The 18,672-nt window shown below is 36.5% G+C and overlaps 1 protein-coding gene across 1 annotated transcript in view; it reads left to right on the plus strand.

The window, feature by feature from the left end:
• The first annotated feature begins 1,762 nt into the window (after window positions 1–1,762).
• The window catches only part of ednraa (endothelin receptor type Aa), a 28,537-nt gene continuing 11,627 nt past the window's right edge, over window positions 1,763–18,672 (plus strand). The window contains exons 1-3 of the mRNA XM_083538777.1: window positions 1,763–2,036; window positions 3,829–4,301; window positions 16,701–16,828. Coding sequence (XP_083394903.1) covers window positions 3,888–4,301; window positions 16,701–16,828 — 542 coding nt within the window. The 5' untranslated portion in view covers window positions 1,763–2,036; window positions 3,829–3,887. The remainder of the gene's footprint in view (window positions 2,037–3,828; window positions 4,302–16,700; window positions 16,829–18,672) is intronic.

The following is an 18,672-nucleotide window of genomic DNA, read 5'->3' on the forward strand; positions in this document are numbered from 1 at the left end:
TAATTTATAATTGGATGCAGTTGTTTTTCTTCATTATTTTCAGTTAAATCATTTTCCTACATGTTATTGTTCATATTATTTTTTCCTGGAAAACGTCTTCAGAAAATTCTAAATTTTTCACATTTTTTGTCCAAACATTTTATTTATTACCCCTCGACTTTCTTTTTTTTTTTTTTTTTTTTTTTTTTTACATATACCAAATTTTTACATATGACTCTTTAAATATGATTCTTTTTCTCACACTATTCTGTCACATTAATCATTTTAACATCCATTTTGTGTATTTTCACCTGTTTTTTTCTACATGATTTAATAATGAAATTTTTCATACTACAATTTTTAAACAATTCATTGATTTTAAAATTTTTTTGTTCAACTGATTGATTTTTTTACAGGTTTCATTTATGTACATCACATTCTTTTTCCACATCAATCAATTTTACATATGATTTAATAGATTTTAATTTTTTTTTTTTGTCACATTTCTGTACATATTTTTCTTTACATTTTAATTACATTCTGTATTAATTTTTTATTTTTTTTTTACCGGATTCATATTGTTTTTTTCTACATAGATTATATTAACATATCATTCTTTTTTTTTGCACATGAACTTTTCCCCACATGATGCATTTTTCCATTATTTTTTATGTTCGTGGGAACTGGTCGCTCAGTGTTTAAGGCTCTGGGTTTCTGATTGGAAGGTCAGGGGTTCAAGCCCAAGTAATACCAAGCTGCCACTCTCGGGCTCTTGAGTAAGGCCCTTAATGCTCTAGAAGTGCTGTATCATGGTAGACCCTGTGCTTTGCCCCCAACTTCTTAACATCACTGAGATATGCGGAAAAACATTTGCACTGTGCTGTGAAGTACGTGACAATTAAGAGCTTCTTTTTATTTTACAGTATATGAATCATGACATGGCTTTTGCATATGATTTGTTACAAATGATCTATTTATTTCCATGTGACCTTTTACCCACATGAATTTTATTTTAATATTTTTTCTCTTCCACATTGTAAATTTTTCACATTTTCCTGCAATTTGTTTTTTCACATATAATTTCTTCTAATGATTTACTGTCACATTGACTCAATTATATTTCTCTTTGCTTTTTTTATCATTTATTTTTACACTGTGTATAATATTACATTTTTTGTTTTCTTTTTTTTGCTTTAACTTTTTTTCTTCTTTGTTTTGTTTAATTATAAAATATCTTTACAATCTCTTTCATGTATTTATTTATTTATTTATTTATTTATTTATTTTTATCAATGTATTTATTCATGTATGTATATATATATATATATATTACCAATTGTTTGCATGTAAGATGTGGTTTTATTAATTACAATAATAATTTAATATTCAAATTTATGCATACAAATTATTATTTTTTTTTTTCTTTTGCCAAAGTCATTCTTTAAAGACGAAATAATCAGGTATTACTAAGTTTCAAGGCCTCACATGATAAAATGCACTTTCACATATCTTCATTTGACCACATATATCTAACATGAGCAGACGTGAAAAACATACTAATACGTAAAGTCTATGTGGCTTTTGTGAACAGGCAAAAGAAAGTGAAGAAAGAAAGGATGGAAGAAGGAGGAGTAGACTGACATGGGCTGTGTTTACGAAACGAATCTCCAGTGATCATTAGCAGCAGGCTGTGTTTTACGGAAAACTGCTGCTGTTTCCTTTGAGGGCTCCCTCCCAGCCAGCCGGGGGGAGGTGGAGTATCACAATCCCACCCAGTCCAAGTGCTTTTTCTCACACACACACATACACACACACACACACACACACACATACACACACACAGGAAAAGCTGGAGACAGTCTCCACAGCACCTCACACAGCAGCCTCGGTGCGCCTCTGCTGCCCAAACGGGATCCTCCTCTACTTTGATAGTTGCTTAATTACTCATGTGATGGCACCACGCAGATGTCTGGGATGCTCCAGCTCCAAGTTCTCCTGAATAACTCGCTGACTGACTGAGTGACAGGATCCGAGGGGAGGCAGACGTTTAAGGAGCGGTAGGTGCAAAACCAGGACTATTTATAATTCATCAGCGGAGCAGTTTACGGGCTGTCACGCAGCGTCCCTGCAGCTCTGCCATGATGCTAAACCATGATGCTACTTGAAGAGCTGTCGGTTAAATAGTTCTTTGTGTACCAGGTGGCGGCGAGGACTTTGAACAGAAAACACATCTCGCTTCTGAAGCGTTGCTCTGATGTCATGATTATTTATAAGAGGCAAAAAGGCAGGGAAGGAGAATAAGACTTTAACTTATTAGTATTGCTTTTATTGCTTACAGTTTTTGGTTATTTGCTTGTCAGGGTTGTGCAAACAGCTTTATTATGCACTGCATATTACTATCCAGACATCTTTACTAGAGAGGAGAACATTCATGTGGATCATGGCATAGAAATTCAGTAGAAAATCAAGATTCGGTATAAGAATGTGCAAAGAACTTTTTTTTAATGTTTGGGAACGGATGAACTTTCTACTTAAAATAGAGAAAAGTTTATTATTTAATAAAAGTTTATTATTATTAGTAAATGAATATTAAAAAGAAAGAAAGAACTGTTCAAATTGTGATTAACTCATATAATTAACTAAAATGAAAAAATATTTCTATTAATTTAAAAAACAGTGGATAAAGTTTAGTTCAGTTGACAATAAATTATTTTTAGGGGGGAAAAAATACATAAAATTACTTTATGCTACCTAAATAAATCGAAAGGAGAAAGGCCTCTGAAATGTTTGAAATGATTGTATATATAAATGTGGCTTAAAAATAAACTTGGGGATAATGTACGTACGATGTTTAAAGCAATATTAAAATAAAATTGAATTAAATTGAATTGAAATCAATGATAAATCATTTTTTTTTTTTTTTACCTCAAATAAAATCCAGCATAAATTCAGGTTGCAAATCATAAAAAACTTGAACACTAACAATTAATTACTTACAATTTTTTAAAACCATAATCCAGAGAATTGACCATTTTTATTACCCTAAATAGCAATAAACCCTGGAAAAAAAAATGTAAATGCACCACAAGTGTAAATATCAAGTTGAATGTTGAAAATCTCTTTTTTAAACAGAAAGAAATTCAGAAATCAATTTCCAAAAGACCCCAAAAAGTCAAATTGATCAGAAACCTTTCGAACTGGACGCTTCACAATAAGCTGTTTGTTTAGAACTTGGAATCAATCTGTGACGTGACTTGCAACTGCGATAGATTTGCCGTACACTCGCAAACACTTTAATCCACAAACCCCCCCTTCCATTCCACCCCAGGGTTGCGTAACCGTCTTTGCGAAGCGCTAAAGAAAGTTTTGCTTCTTTCATGTTGAAGTGACTCTTTGTTTGGGAAACTGCCATTCTGAATCTTAAATCCAAACCAGAGGGGAAAAAGCATGTTGAGAAAACCACATTTGTGGAAACAGTGCACGCAAGAAAGGCATCAAGGAGACAATAAATAAATAAATAAAAACGACAGCCCAAAAGGTCTGGCACGAAGCGTTGTGCCATTAGCAGCCATGCCATCTCTGATGGGGCAGGCGACAACTCGTCCTGTAGCACGTCGGTAACTCGTCAAGGCACGCTCCATCTGTGCTGCCTCACTAAATCTCTTTTGAAGTAGTGAGGAAGTTTCACAGGTCTCTTGTTGTACTTTTAAGCAATTCTCTTTGATACGTTTGTGTTTTTGAAAAGGGGATACCTACATTTGTGCTGTTTTGTAAAAAAATCTATAATATTTGGTCAGAAAATAGACTTGAGTACTAAAATTGATGCTTTTATCCTCTGTTTTTTTTCAGCCCTGGCATGTACATAATTGGAGTTGATCTGTTAATCAAACCAGCCGACACGTTCAGCAATGGACCCTCTGATCTTACGCACGTTCTTGCTAACAGCCATCATGGCCTCCAGTGGACTCACTCGAGCAAACCTCACTGACGCGGTCACTAGCAGCCTGTTTCCCGCCTCCACTATTGATACCATGAGACTCGTCAGCCAAGCGGGAAATATCTCAGACTCTCGTAACTACAATCTCACCAAAATCATTCCCATCAGGTGCAAGGTACCCACTTCCATTACAGACACCTTCAAGGTTATCAATACCTTCATCTCATGTGTGGTGTTCATGATCGGCTTGGTGGGCAACGCCACAGTGCTGAGGATTATTTACCAGCACAAGTGCATGCGAAACGGACCTAACGCTCTGATTGCAAGCCTGGCACTGGGTGACCTCATCTACATCATCATAGACATTCCCATCAATGTCTACAAGGTAGGGTGATGACTTCAGCTCATGTAAAACTTGTCTTGACCTGTTGAAGATCTTTCTATGACACACCATTGACTTCTGTATGTTCACATTGACCAAATGTGGATCAGTGATGGATCGTAAAAACATTGGTGATCAGTGATTGGTTCTTGGAATCTATGATGAACTTTGATTTTCCTTTAGCAACTATATTGATCAGTGATTGGTTGTTGGGATTTTAGGTGGTCTTTGATTTTCCATTAGGGACAATGGGGATCAGTGATTGGTTGTTGGGATCGATGGTGATCTTTAATTTTCCTTTAGGAACTACTGGGACCAGTGATTGGTTGTTGGAAATAATATGAATCAGTGTTTTGTCTTTCGGAAGCAAAGATGATTAGTAATGAACTGTTGGAATCAATGTTGAACAGTGATTGGTGTTTGGAAACAAATGTGATCAGTGATTGGTTGTTGGGGGGGTATGACAGATGATTGGTTGTTGAACACACTGGTGGTCAGTGATTCATATTTGGCAACAATGGTGTGTCAGTAATCGGACCTTGAAAAGAAGAGACCAGTAATCGGAAACAGTAGTGCTTAGTTTTCCAACTTGTATAATCCAACTTCAGCAGTCACTATTGTCTGGCCAAATAGTTTGTTGTTAGGATATTTTTTTCAAATATAAAGTTACTAACGGGGTCTAAAGTCAACCACTCTAGACAGTTTTGGATATTCAAGTTTGGGTCAGGCTGTTATGATTAATTTGGTCGAAATAGACAGACTTAGTAGTACATTTCCAGTTATCCTGGTCTTTGTGCAATAATTTCAGTGCCATAATAATAAAAATAATTATTATTATAATTGTTACATGTGCAGTAACTTGCACAACTATCACTGTGGTCTGACTTTCCTGTCATCTGTTTCACTGCTGCTATACATTTCATTTCAATAAATATATAACATAAGATATATATTTTATTTAAATTGCTTATATTTTGTTATATTTCATCTTCAATTTCATTGTGAGCAGCTGCAGCCCAACAATTTCCCTATTGGATCAATAAAATATTCAGATTCTGATGATTCTGACATCTAGACTTTCCTGTAAAATCAAATATTTTAAAAGTTGATCAACACATTTACAGCATTTGGCAGACATCTTGATTCTGAATGAATATCAAATTATCACATTTATACAACTGAGGTTTGAAGGTGTTGCTAAGTGGTCAAAGGCCAAACAATAGTAGCTCAATTTGAGCTCATGACTTTCCAATCAGAAGTCCAACATCTGAACCAATGAGGTGGTACCTTTATAGATCTGGATCTATTCATAGATCTATGATCTCATCATAGATGGTGTGAAGGTAAAATCACTCTCGGCTAAACGGCTATTTGCCTTTCACTGTCCTCTGATTCAAAAGTTCCATATTCGAGCATTTTCTAAAAAGTGTAAAAACATTTGGCTTGAAAGAAACCTCTTTTTCACTTTCTTATGACTTCATCGACCAAAAAGTTGACCAAGTAACACAATACTTAACAAATAAGACCCTTCAAGTGTTCTTCAGTTTATCTCACTGGTGCAATCCATAAACATTCGATACAGAACCCTACAACAGAAGGAGTTTCATATCACAATTTGAAGATCCTTAAACTATCCCTAAGAACCCTCAAGAAGTCTTTTTTCTGTTTTTGGTTTGTAAGAGTGTCTACGTTTTTAAATCTTTTAGCTATAGACAGATATCACCCAAGGCTGGGTATCTAACCAAGTGATGCTTTGCCAGTTCTGTGATGCTAGGTCATGCAGCTATTTTTAATCTCCTGTTTGTTTGAGGGGCATTTTGCCTTCAGTGTTGTGTTCACTGAGTGCTCAGGTTGAGGGATTGATCTAACCAGTCAATAATATTCTATGAAAAACACCAGTGCTTTTATGTGTTTCGGAACATTCTGTTTCCGCAGGGTGAAGTGACTTCTGCTGAATTCAGACGCATTTGGTTGGATTTGATCTATCATGTCCTGTCTGGTACAGCTTCATCCGCTTATAAGATTACTGTGATTTTTTTGGTTTTGAAGATCTATCAGAGCTTTAATCGGAACCTTGCGATGTTGGCGCACTCTTCAGTTTTCCAATTATTTTGGAACATGTTAAATCGGTTCCTTCACGGTTAAACACATTGCTTTGTTTTGCACTGTGGTCTTAAAGACTGATTTGCAGATGCTCTTATGTTCCTGCTTCCTAACAATCGGCTGCTTGTATTTATTGATTTTTCCACAAATCACTGTTATGACTTTGATTGATTCACTTGGATTTCTTTTTTACAATCATGATGGTCTGCCGGTTGTGTTGAAGAACAACACCGATTAATTCCACATTTGATGTCCAATCTTGAGTCATTTAGCCCCCCTTTTTTGCCTGACTTGGATGAGATATTGAACCACTTGCTGGGCCGCCACTGCCCTAGATGTCTACTTGCAGGACTTTATGATAGTGGAAATCACAAACATATCATTGAAATGATAATAGTTAACCAACTAACAAACAAATAATTAAATCTAATCCAAAACAATCTAAATTTATACCTATATAGGGTCCAGCACCATTGTCCAACAGTGGCAATTTATAAGTGCTGGGATTTGATCTAATCAGAATCCAAAATCTTGCATTAAGCTGCCCCTTCCTTAAAAAGCATTGTTGTAAAATGTAAAAAATGACCCAAGGTGGCTTATAATCATCTCATTTATACAACCGAGTAGATGCGGGTTAAGGGGCGGCAGCTTTGTGTTTTAGACTTAAACTCATGATCTTGATCGGAAGTCCAACATCTTATCTATTGAACTGGAAATATAAAAAAAAAAACTAAAACCTAAATATAATCATGTAATAAGTTGAAATTTCTTTTTAAATTAAATTTAATTTAATTAAATACAATTTCACTCATTAAGGATAAACTTGATCTCTTTTAAACTGGTTTAAGACAATGGTCATTGTTAAAAGTGCTCTACAAATACAAAGAAATTGACAATAACTGGCTGATACTTTGCCTATTAAATCCTCTAGAAACATTGAGAGTGTATATATTCATTCATAGTTTTTCATGGCTTTACCATTTGGGCTTTAATGAATATTAATGGCACAGTTTGTGTTTATGGCATTTGGCAGACACCCTTATCCAGAGCGACTTTATCTCATCTATAAAACTGAACAGCTATGAAGTTAAGGGCCTTGCTCAGGGGCCCAGGAGTGGCACATCTCACATGTTGTCTTTCATCTGAGACTGTATTTATGTAAATTTTTTAAGATCTGATAAGATCTAGGTGATTTTTATTAAGTCCTGATGTTTAAAACCATATAATTTAAAGCGGGTGTACTTTCTTTTTCAGATAACTGTATATATTAAGTGAATGTAAATCCTCTGTTATAGCTTCAGAAGTTGACCTAAATGGCGAGCATCAAATATAAAGCTTTTTCAACTAATATAAAATCTTCAGGAAACTTTATTATATGAACCAGATTATTTGTTCATCAATTGTGTAAAATGTAGTGAGGAGAAAAAAGCAGCGATAAGGTTGTAAACTGAAGTCTGAGTTCGATCTCCCTGAACAATGCACTAAGGGTTAGAGAGTATGTAAAAATGAGGGAAGCAGGAACCTGCCAAGCTCAAACAATTCTAGAGAGCACTGGCCACTGATAGTGCAGCCTGTTATCACCAATTAAACTCTGTGCTTTTATCTCGTCTGATTGTTCACGGCAGTTCTAAACAGCACTGAGAAATACAACAGGGTCAAATATCCACTTAAGCAGGCTGTACGAGCCAAAACTTACACGTAATGTGTACTCTGAGGTTGATAAATTCATACAACTGGAGATCCAGGAGCAAATAAAAAGCTGGGGATGTGCTATTATGTGAAAATAATCAATAGAGGGGTTTCATGATAAAGTGAGGGTAGTGTCATCAGCCTAAAGTTGATCCGTATACCATAATAAAAGTGCCGTATTCTTTTGATATTACACCAATTTTATCCAGGTACAATTATTGTTGTGTCTTATAAGAGTGAAGGAAGGTGCACACAGGTGGACTATATTCTATGCAGGAGATGCAACCTGAAGGACATTGGGGACTGTAAGGTGTTGGCAGGGGACAGTGTAGCTAGACAGGTAGGTGAAGAAGAAGAGGAGGAGAGTAAGGCCTAAAAGAAGAATTAGATGGTGGAAACTGAAGCAGAAAGGCTGTAGAGTGAGGTTCAAGGAAGAGGTCAGACAGGTGCTTGTGGTGGTGAAGAGGTGCTGGATGATTGGGCAACTACTGCAGAAATGATAAGGGAGACAGCTAGAAAGGTACTTGGTGTAGAATAAGGGAAATGTGACGACCTGCAGTAACTACAAGGGGAATAAATAATGAAGAGGTGACCTGTGAGCAACAGTATGGTTTCATGCAGAGGAAGAGCACCACGAACGCATTATTTGCTTTGAGAATGTTGATGAATTATAGAGAAGGCCAGAAGGAGTTGCATTGTGTGTTTGTGGATTTAGAAAAAGCGACAGGGTGCCGAGAGAGTAGTTGTGGTATTGTATAAGGAAGTCAGGTGTGTCAGAGAAGTATGTGAAAAATTCAGGTTTATCTTATCTTTGAAAAGAAATGGAAATTTCCTCACTGTGGGATGAATAAGGGTTTCTCATATCTTAACTTTTGCTATAATTCAAGTCAAGTTTATTTGTATAGCGCTTTTCACAACAGCCATTGTCTCAAAGCAGCTTTACAGAAATTAACAGTTAAGGTGAATGGTGTGTATTTATCCCTGATGAGCAGCAATGGTGACTGTGGCAAGGAAAAAACTCCCTTAGATGTTATGAGGAAGAAACCTTGAGAGGAACCAGACTTAAAAGGGAACTTATCCTCATTTGGTTGACATCAAGAGTGTGATTATAGTCTTTAAACAATATAGAACACTGGAGAGTGAGAACTAACATGAGCACTGGAATGTAAGATTATGAGTAATGTTCTTTCTACAGTCTTATACAGTCATTTGAGATTATGGAACCAGAAGCTTCTAAACAACTCATAAAATAGCTCAACAATTGCGATAATCATAGATCCAACACCAGCTTCTTCATGCCAGAGCCTTTAAACACTCAAAGAAGTCCAATGACCAAACTCCACATAAAGTGGGATCCAAATGGCACTGGTACGTTTCTAGATGGTACGGGATGTGTGTGGGGTCGGCATCTACTTCTTTATATATATATATATATATATATATATATATATATATATATATATATATATATATATATATATATATATATATATATATATATATATATATATATATATATAAATGCCGGCTTTTGGTAGTTTCAAATCCAGGTTGCTTGAAGATGTTGTTTAACCAATCAGGCTGTGATTTGGCCACATTGAGGCCCCCCAGCTGGCGTCCAGTCATGGCATTTTCACATCCTTTGATTAGATGGTCAGAGAGCACGCTAGTCAGACTTGCAACCACATCTGTAGCAAACTGCACAAGTTTAAAAATTTAATAGCTGTTTTGTTTTGTTTTTTCATTCCACAATGGCTGACAAAGGGGAAGAAATTGATTGGGTCACAGATACACACAGGGATATTTCTAAGACTGCCTTTTTTTTAAAGAAAAACTTGGTGTTCTGAGGAGAGGTCTGATAAAACAGTTCAAGACAGCTGTTAAGCTTTTGCATGAACCGTTTATATTTTCCTGTAGAATGCAACACAATTTGCCTTTATATCAATTTCTCTGGAAAACTGTAATGCAGGGGAAAATGCACAGAAAAATAGGGGTCATTTTATAAGGTTAATATCGATGCTTCTGCTGAAGATGATGTATGTGGGTGGTGCAGTTGTGGCTGCAGTGAAAGGAGACTTGTTGAAATGTGTTTATTGGGTTTCTTGCTTTAGTAATAACATTCTGCTACTTATTATTGAAGCTTTTGCTTTAATAATAAGAGCATTTGCTGTTGCACGATCAAATTTCAAATAAAACAGGTAATGGAGCGCTTTGACAGAAATCAGAGATGAGACAAGGCAGAAGCATTTCACGGGCCAATCAGAGTTTAGCTGAGACCAGTGCCCCTGTGGCCCCACCCCTGGATTCACCAGTTCATACATATGTTATTGGATACTATAGAAAACAATGTATTATGTGAAAAAATTGCATTTATCTAAACCTTGTAGCTTGTAACTGTTGTAGCTTGCACCTGCTGACCAATCAGATCACTGTGGTATAAAACACGAGTAATTCATTAGCGGGATTTTTGTTTTTTGGGGTTTTTTTCCAAAAAAAAGAAAAACGTCATTCATTGCATAACTGCTTTGGCCTGCATTATACTGTATGACAGTGATTTAGGTTCTGGACCTATCCACCTGCACCCACTCATTCATACACTCATGCTTTCACATACACACAGTGTTTGTTTGTTATTATAGTCAGGATGCACCCGTGAAGTGTTTCCTCCATCCTACATAATCCTCCTTCCTCCTGCTCAACAAAAGCCAGTTCCTACTCACAAGACTTCTGCCAAGGCCATGGCAGCCTCTCAGACCACCAGACCACAGGAACTTGGAGTAGCATGAGAGCTCTTTGTCCTTTGCTGGTTCCTGTAATAGATCCCAGGCTAAAGAATGCGATAAACATGCGCTAAAGGGAGCGCAGCGGTTGATTTCTTTACCAAAACACCCAGAGTCTAGAATCAGGATTAGATTAGCTGACATATGGACCATGGATCATGCCATTGCCTAAAGGCATACAGACGGATACATTTCCAAAGCTTAGAAGTGGCAGACTAGCGTAATCAGTGCAAGATGGTTGACACTGAAGCACAAAAACTGAGCTGGTTAAAAAAAAATCATTTGTAGTGCATCTAGTAGAATATCTTGAAAAAATTAAATTGATAAATTAATAAAAGGAGAATTGATATAATAATGTTACAATCAACAATTAAGGTTCAGGAGCCCCAGCACTGCCAAGCTGCCACTGGACCCTTGAGCATGGCCGTTAGCTGTATCATGGCTGGTCTTGCGCATTGAGCCCAACTTCTTAACAACATAGGGGAGTGTTGTAATGTACATGTGACAAGTAATATCTGTTTCTTTATGGAGGTGCTACCTCCGTAGTTAAGATGTTGAACTTTTGATTGGAAGGTACTGAGTTTAAATCCCAGTACCATCAGACTGCCACTGCAGGGTTCCTGAGAGAGGCTCTTCACTGCTTAGTTGTATAACTGAGATTAAAGAAAGTCACTCTGGATACAGGCGTCTGCCAAATGCTGTAAATGTAACATACAAATCTAAAGCTTTTTATGAAAGGTGGCAGCATAGTAGTTAAGGCATTGGACTCTGGATTAGGAGGTCACAAGTTGAAATTCCAGCACTATCAAACTCCCACTGCTGGGCCCTTGAGCAAGGGCCTTAACCCTCAACTGCTCAGTTGTAAGTCACTCTAGATTGTAAATGTAACATGCTTTTTATAGCTCAGTGTTTAAGACATTGCACTCTGGATTTAAAAGTCATGAGTACAAATCCCAGCACTAACAAACTGCTGCTGCTCGGCACTAAATCCTCAACTGCTCAGTTTACGCATATGCAACACATTATTTTACATAACCTTGTTGTCACTTTATCTGTGTACAGCTGCTTTGAGACAATGTCCATTGTAAAAAGCACTATACAAATCAAATCCAATTGAATTGAATTATTATTAATATCCCATTTTATAGGAAACGTGTTATTTCTGGCAGCTTTGTTTACATTTGTCTTCGTAATTCTACTTGTGTTCTCCGTACAGTTTGAAGCCTCTCTTCCACTTTCTAAAAGAGGCTTCCTCAGAATTCTTTGTTACATATCTAATGAACGTTGCTATTTAGAGTGTAGTAAAGGAGTCGGAAACACAGGAGCCATGCTAAGAAGAATGCATTAGTGAGTGTTTGTGCGAAGAGCCCATAGCATTGTTAGTAAATCAAATCTTTTTAATAACCCTGTGAAGATGTTCCACTAGATTGTGGAGATTTGTGCTGATTTAGATACAAGAGTGTTAAAGTCAGGCACTGATGTGGGTTAGGTGAGGGGGTCTGGGGTGCAGTCAGCGTTTTCATCCTAAAGGTGTTAAAATAGGCGTGAGGTCAAAAATCTATAGTAGGCCACTTAAGATTTTCCACTCCAACCAATGTAAAGCATATCTTAATGGAGCTTAATGGGCAATTTCAATCATGTGTGGTAACAGTTTGGGGAATAAACACATATGGCTGGAAAAGTCAGGTGTCTCAACACTTTTGTCTGTATAATGTGTAAGGTGAAGTGTGGAAGAGGCGGAAATTTGAGGAATTGTTAAAAACAAAAAAAGCAATGTAATAAAAATGTATATCTCTTTTTTCTTTTGTTTCATTTAATCCCTTTCACTCTTAAGTAATCTCTTTGAAGTAGCTCAGTGGTTAAGGCATTAAAAGTTGGATCTGATGGTTGTAAGTTCAAATTCCAGCCATGACAAGCTGCCACTCCTGGGCCCATGAGCAACCCCATAGCTGCTCTGTTGCATGAATAAGATCAATTGTAAGTCCCACGGGAGAAGGACGTCTGTCAAATGCCGTAAATGTAAACGTACAGTTCTGCTCAAATTTATTCATACCCTTGGTATTTTATAGTGTTTTTGAGTTGTCTTCTGTGATGAGTTTAATCATACTTTTATATATTTAATATGTGACAAACAACTGAGAGAATAAAAATGTGAAATTTCAAGAAATATGACATTTCATGGGTTTTTATTGACAAATATTCAAAAATTACCATGTTCATAATTAAATGCAAATGCTTCTTGTAGGTCTCCACAAGCTTTCTACAGATCTATAGATCTACAGAATATTTTCCCACTCTTCCTTCGCACAAGCCTTCAGTTGTTGGAGTTTGGAAGGCTTCCTAGCATTGACTCGGATCTTCAACTCTCTCCACAAATTTTCAATTGGGTTCAGGTCAGGGCTCTGACTTGCCCACTCTAGAACATTTATGTTGTGGTCCCTGAACCATTGCTTGACCATTGCGCTGTATGCCTAAGCTCATTATCCTGCTGGTAGGTCCAATTCTCTGGCAGGTTGAGCTGTGTGCTGACCCCACCAGGTTTTCTTTAAGAATAGTGAGATAGTTCTCCTTTATCATAATACCATCTATATTAACAAGGTTACCTCTACCACTTGGCAGAGAAGCGTGATGTGACCACCACCATGCTTGACCGTTGGAATGGTATTCTTAGGATTGAAGGCTTCTACTTTCTTACGCCAAACATATGCAACATCCATATGTTCAAAGAGCTCCAGTTTAGTCTTATCTGACAAGAGGATGGATGACCAGAAGTTCAGATCTCTATCTTGGTGACCCCTCGCAACGGCCAGGTGCACACCTGGTGTCTCTGGTCAAGGAGTGATGTCCTTCTGGTTTGATGTCCATGGAGACAACCTTAATGTAGAATTTGCTGAATGGTGAAACTTGATATCACTGAGTACCTATTAGAGCTTTTGGTGGTGATACGGGGGTTGTCGTTTGCATCGCTGTTTGATCTTTCTAGCCAACATCTTGAACTTCTTGATGATACTCTGTACGGTTGATACAGGGACACCCAGTTCTTTCGTAATGGCCTTGTAGCCTTTGCCTCCTCTATGGGCATCGACAACATGCGTACGAAGATCATGACTGAGTTCTTTCTTCTTGGCCATGGTGACAGTGACTGAAAATAATTAAAGCTTTGCAGATATACTTTACAGAGCAGGTGTTACCATTTAACATAATTAGGCCTTAATTAATTAGACATTAAGTGATGAAATTGATTATAGTTTAAAAAAATAAGGAATTTTTTCTGAGATTGAAAATAGGGTATGATTTATTTTGAACAGGTTTAAAAGAGAATCTCTGGCCATCTCTATTGGTATACAAATAAAGTTTAGCTAACACATATGTGGGTTTGTGCATAGCAACTAATATATATTGAATACAATAAAAGTTTCGCAGAAGTCATTTTTATAAATGAAAAAAAGTATCGCAATATAAAGTATTGATTTGTCCAAGGGGTATGAATTATTTTGAGCACAACTGTAAGTTTACATAGAAGAAGTGAAGCTGTTTTGAGAAGGAGTAGCTCATTGGTAAAGATTTCTGATCAAAAGGTGGACTTCAAATCCCACCACCACTAAATTGCAGGGCCCTTGAGCAAGGCCCTTAACCCTAAACTGCTCAGTTGGATGAATTCTAAAAGTCGCTTTATAAGGGTGTCTGTTTTAAATGTAAATGTAAAGAATCTGATGCACTTGTCTTAGTGTTTCTCCCATTCGTAGACACATTTCCTGTAGTCATATTTTGTCATCATGTCTGCATTTTTTCTCCTTCCATGGTTGTAAATCTTTACCCTTTCAGTCTATTGGGAACAAAAAGAAGTCTCAAAGATCTGGCAATACGTGGATGTTGAGCAATAGACATGCTGCTTCTGGTGAAAAATTACTCAGTTGACAACTCAGGGTGTCCAGCTCTAGATACAACACATCTCCAGACATTTTCTTTTGCTTTTTTTCCCCAGATGCTTTCCCGTACATGTCTAAACACTTCAATAGGAAACTGATGTGTGATTTACAATCTGTCCAGAAGGAAAAACTTTTCCCGAACAAGTCCGTTAATGTGATCATTATTGTCACGTCACATATGAAATCCACGAACAGTACCCTTAAGTGATATATCATACATATAGCTTTGTGTTCATAGAATCTTCACATGATTTATGCAATCTTTGTCCAATTTTAACACCCATCTCACATCCATGTGTTTTCTAGATTCATTTTCTTTCACCTAGACAGGAGTCTGGTTCTATACAGAGTGGACTCGATTTTACTAGAAAGATTTGATCACTGTATTAAGTTCTAAAAACATTATTCAGGGAAGATGGGTATTCATCAATGGCATGACCAATTTATCCATTGTATATAGAAAGGCATGCACTATATGAATTCAGTAAATGAAGACTAGGACTTGCAAAGTTCACTTAGCAAACCTGAAAGTAGAATTTGTTTAGAAAATCTATAATTTTATATATATTTCTAAAGTCATTTTAGAATTTGAATGCTCAACAATGAAGACAGTCCTATAATTACTTAAACCAATAAACATTTTACATTTACAGCATTTGATAAAAGCCCTTATCCATTTATCTCATTCCAGAACATGGGGTTAAGTGCCTTGCTCAGGGGCCCAGGATTTGTGGAAGGGATTTGAACTCATGACCTTTGAATACAAAGTCCAATGCTTTAACTATCAAGCATGATTGACCACTGGGTTTTATCCTGAACCACACCCAAAATGTATATAATGGTAGAGTTTTGTCTATAAAAACCTGCTTGGTAGTGAAATACAGTATATTGAGTCGTGTAGCTTTGGTTTTCTGCCTCTTTTTTTATTCTTATCAATTCAGTTTTATTTGTATATTGTACAATGGATATTGTCCCAAAGCAGTTTTATGGAGAAAATCGGTTATGAAGTTGGAATGTATATGTTTAGTGCCCTTAATTTGTTTCGTTATAAGTTTATCACTAAAAATGGTGGACAGTAACATGTAAATGTACTGTAAATGTAAATGTAATTTATTACTGTATTTAAGTAGCTTTTTTGTGTATCTGTATTTTACTGTATTAAGTACTTCTATTTGTGGAGACTTTTACTAGAAAGTCTTCCTTTCTACCAACTACATTTAGCAAAATCATTTCATTTCATTTATGAGTGGATAAAATGTAACTGGACAATCCCACAGCAAGCGACCAATTGGGGTAGAGCACGGGCTCTGTTTTAAACTTGTTTTGATTGCCGCTTGGTGGCATCTATGAATAATAAATCACAGTATTTTGGGTGCTTGAGCACATTTGAAGGTAAATACTTTTGCACTTTTATTCAAATAAAAGTTTAAAGGGACACTTTTACTGCATTAATATTTTATCGAGTGGATCTCCACTTTAACTTAGCTACATGGTTTGTGTATTTTCGTTCACCACTGATCCCTAATAAACGAGAAAGTGGCGACTGTGGCAAAGAAAAAACTCCCTGAGACTGTACAAGGAAGAAACCTCCACAGAAACCAAACTCAAAAGGGAACCCACCATCTGGGTGGCACCGAATATCTATTCATTATAATTACTCATTTGAGGAAATCATTACAGTGTTTCAAAAAAAAAATCATATAGCACACCTTCTTGATGTGGTTCCTGATTGGTCAATATCAGATCACGGGATCATGTCATAGGGTAAAGTAGGTACATCATAAATTTTAACAGGATTCTGATAATGCTGTGCAAACTGTATCTGTACTGTAGCTAAATGTATCACACAGTGCCATAATGATAAGTAACGTAAGACAATCTCAACTTTGTTTCTCTTGCAGCTTCTAATGGGAGAATGGCCACTGGTTCAAACCCAATTTGGTGTCTTCCTGTGTAAACTGGTGCCCTTCGTTCAAAAAGCTTCGGTGGGCATCACAGTGCTGAACCTGTGTGCACTCAGTGTGGACAGGTAAGAGATTCTGTACTTTCAGTTCCATCATTCTTGCATTGTTTTCTCGCATGCTGTGATGTTCCAAGCGCTTACAACATAATTCTATTGAATCATGGATTTACACAAAGAGAAGTTATTATGAAAAAAGCATGTAAAAGCAAAATAAGATGTAAACAATAGAACACCAAACAAAAGATGAATAACAGTGTTAGTGTGTAACTCCCTATACAGCACTGTCACCAAAAATCTTTGTATTATTGTAATTATACTATTATAAAATGCAATTCACACATGTGCATGCTACTCAGGCCTCTAAACAGAAGATCACCAAATTACTGCACAACACACACAACCTTGACCTGATTTTCTTCCCACACACATGCATATAGCATAACAAAATGCACATTATTAGCATTAGTTGAAATACAGCACCGCTCAAGAGTTTTTTATGGTTTTTGAGACACATGGTTTTTTTGTTTATATGCACTCCATTTATATGGCAAAAACACACAAGAACGGGACAGTGAATGAATAAAAGAAAGTTCTTTGAAGTCCAAATCTGACATTTTTGGCTTTAACAGAAGAACATATGTAAGATGGAGAACAGGAGAGAAGATGTTTGCAGACTGCCTCACCCCCACTGTCAAACATGGAGGTGGAGGTGTAATGGTTTGGGGTTTATTTAAAGCAGGGAAGGATGTAAACTTATTTCAGGTGAAAGAAATACAGAACCAACATGGCTACCATTCGATACTTCACCATTACACAATGAAATTCCGTCTGGAAAGCAGCTCATTAGGACCGACTTCACCATACAACAAAACAATGAGCTTAAAGCCCGGCAAGCGTTATTTACAGAGCAAACATTCAGCTGGAGAATTATCTATCATGGCCTGCCCAGTTACTGCCTCGAAATCTTATTGAACTCCTTTGTGATGAACTGGATTGCAAGGTCAGAAAGTAACTCCAACTAGTGAAGAACATTTTTGGCATGCTTTACAGGAGACATGGCAAAGTATGTGGAGAAAGAATTGTCAGGATGCCAAAAGTCCGTAAAGCTATTATTCCTGCTAAAGAAAGATTTTTAATAGAAATAAAGTTTATATATTAATATATTTGTTTGTTCAAAAGATATACAAGTTTGGTGCATAGAAACAAAAGAAACATGAATGTGTCTCTCAAAATGGACTATTTCCAAACTTTTGACAGACACTGTAAATATTCAATTTAAATTGTATTGTATTCTAGATTTTTAATAACATTTCAAAAAGTTGCTTTTCATTTACTCTTCTAATTCTATCAATATTATGTTTCATTTCATGTTATTGTCATGAAGAGCATCCAACCTCGTATTGTGTACGGTCGTGTATGTGAGAAATAAAATTCGAATTTGATCAGGATTTCCTTTAAAATTTCATCAAATCACATTTTCGAATCCTTTCAGTGTCCGTTAGATGTGAGAAATCAGAGATCACAGGAGTGAAGCGTAATGCTGTAATTTCATTCAGTTCGGTTTAACACACAACACATTCATTCTTTAGATCTTTGACCCTGAGGCTCAGCTGCAGAGAAAGTGTAGGATTTCAGAAGTAGGGTTTATGTTTGGGTTCAGAGTCAGGGCAAGAGCTGAACAGTGAGGATTTACGTTACCCAAATGTTCAGACAATGTTTTAATTAATTATTATTCTATATATAAATATGCAATGTTTAAGAGAGATCGCTTAAACTCCCAGATAAATCAGTCGTATACATGTTATATTTATATAATATGGATTCGAGCTTGTGCTTTGTAGCCAGCTGTTGATATGCAGCATCAAATCAGGAACATATGGTGCTGGAGATTGTTTGCTCAGACCGAGCAA

This window comes from Silurus aristotelis (genome assembly GCF_946808225.1).
Source record: "Silurus aristotelis genome assembly, chromosome: 4".
Classification (NCBI taxonomy): Eukaryota; Metazoa; Chordata; class Actinopteri; order Siluriformes; family Siluridae; genus Silurus; species Silurus aristotelis.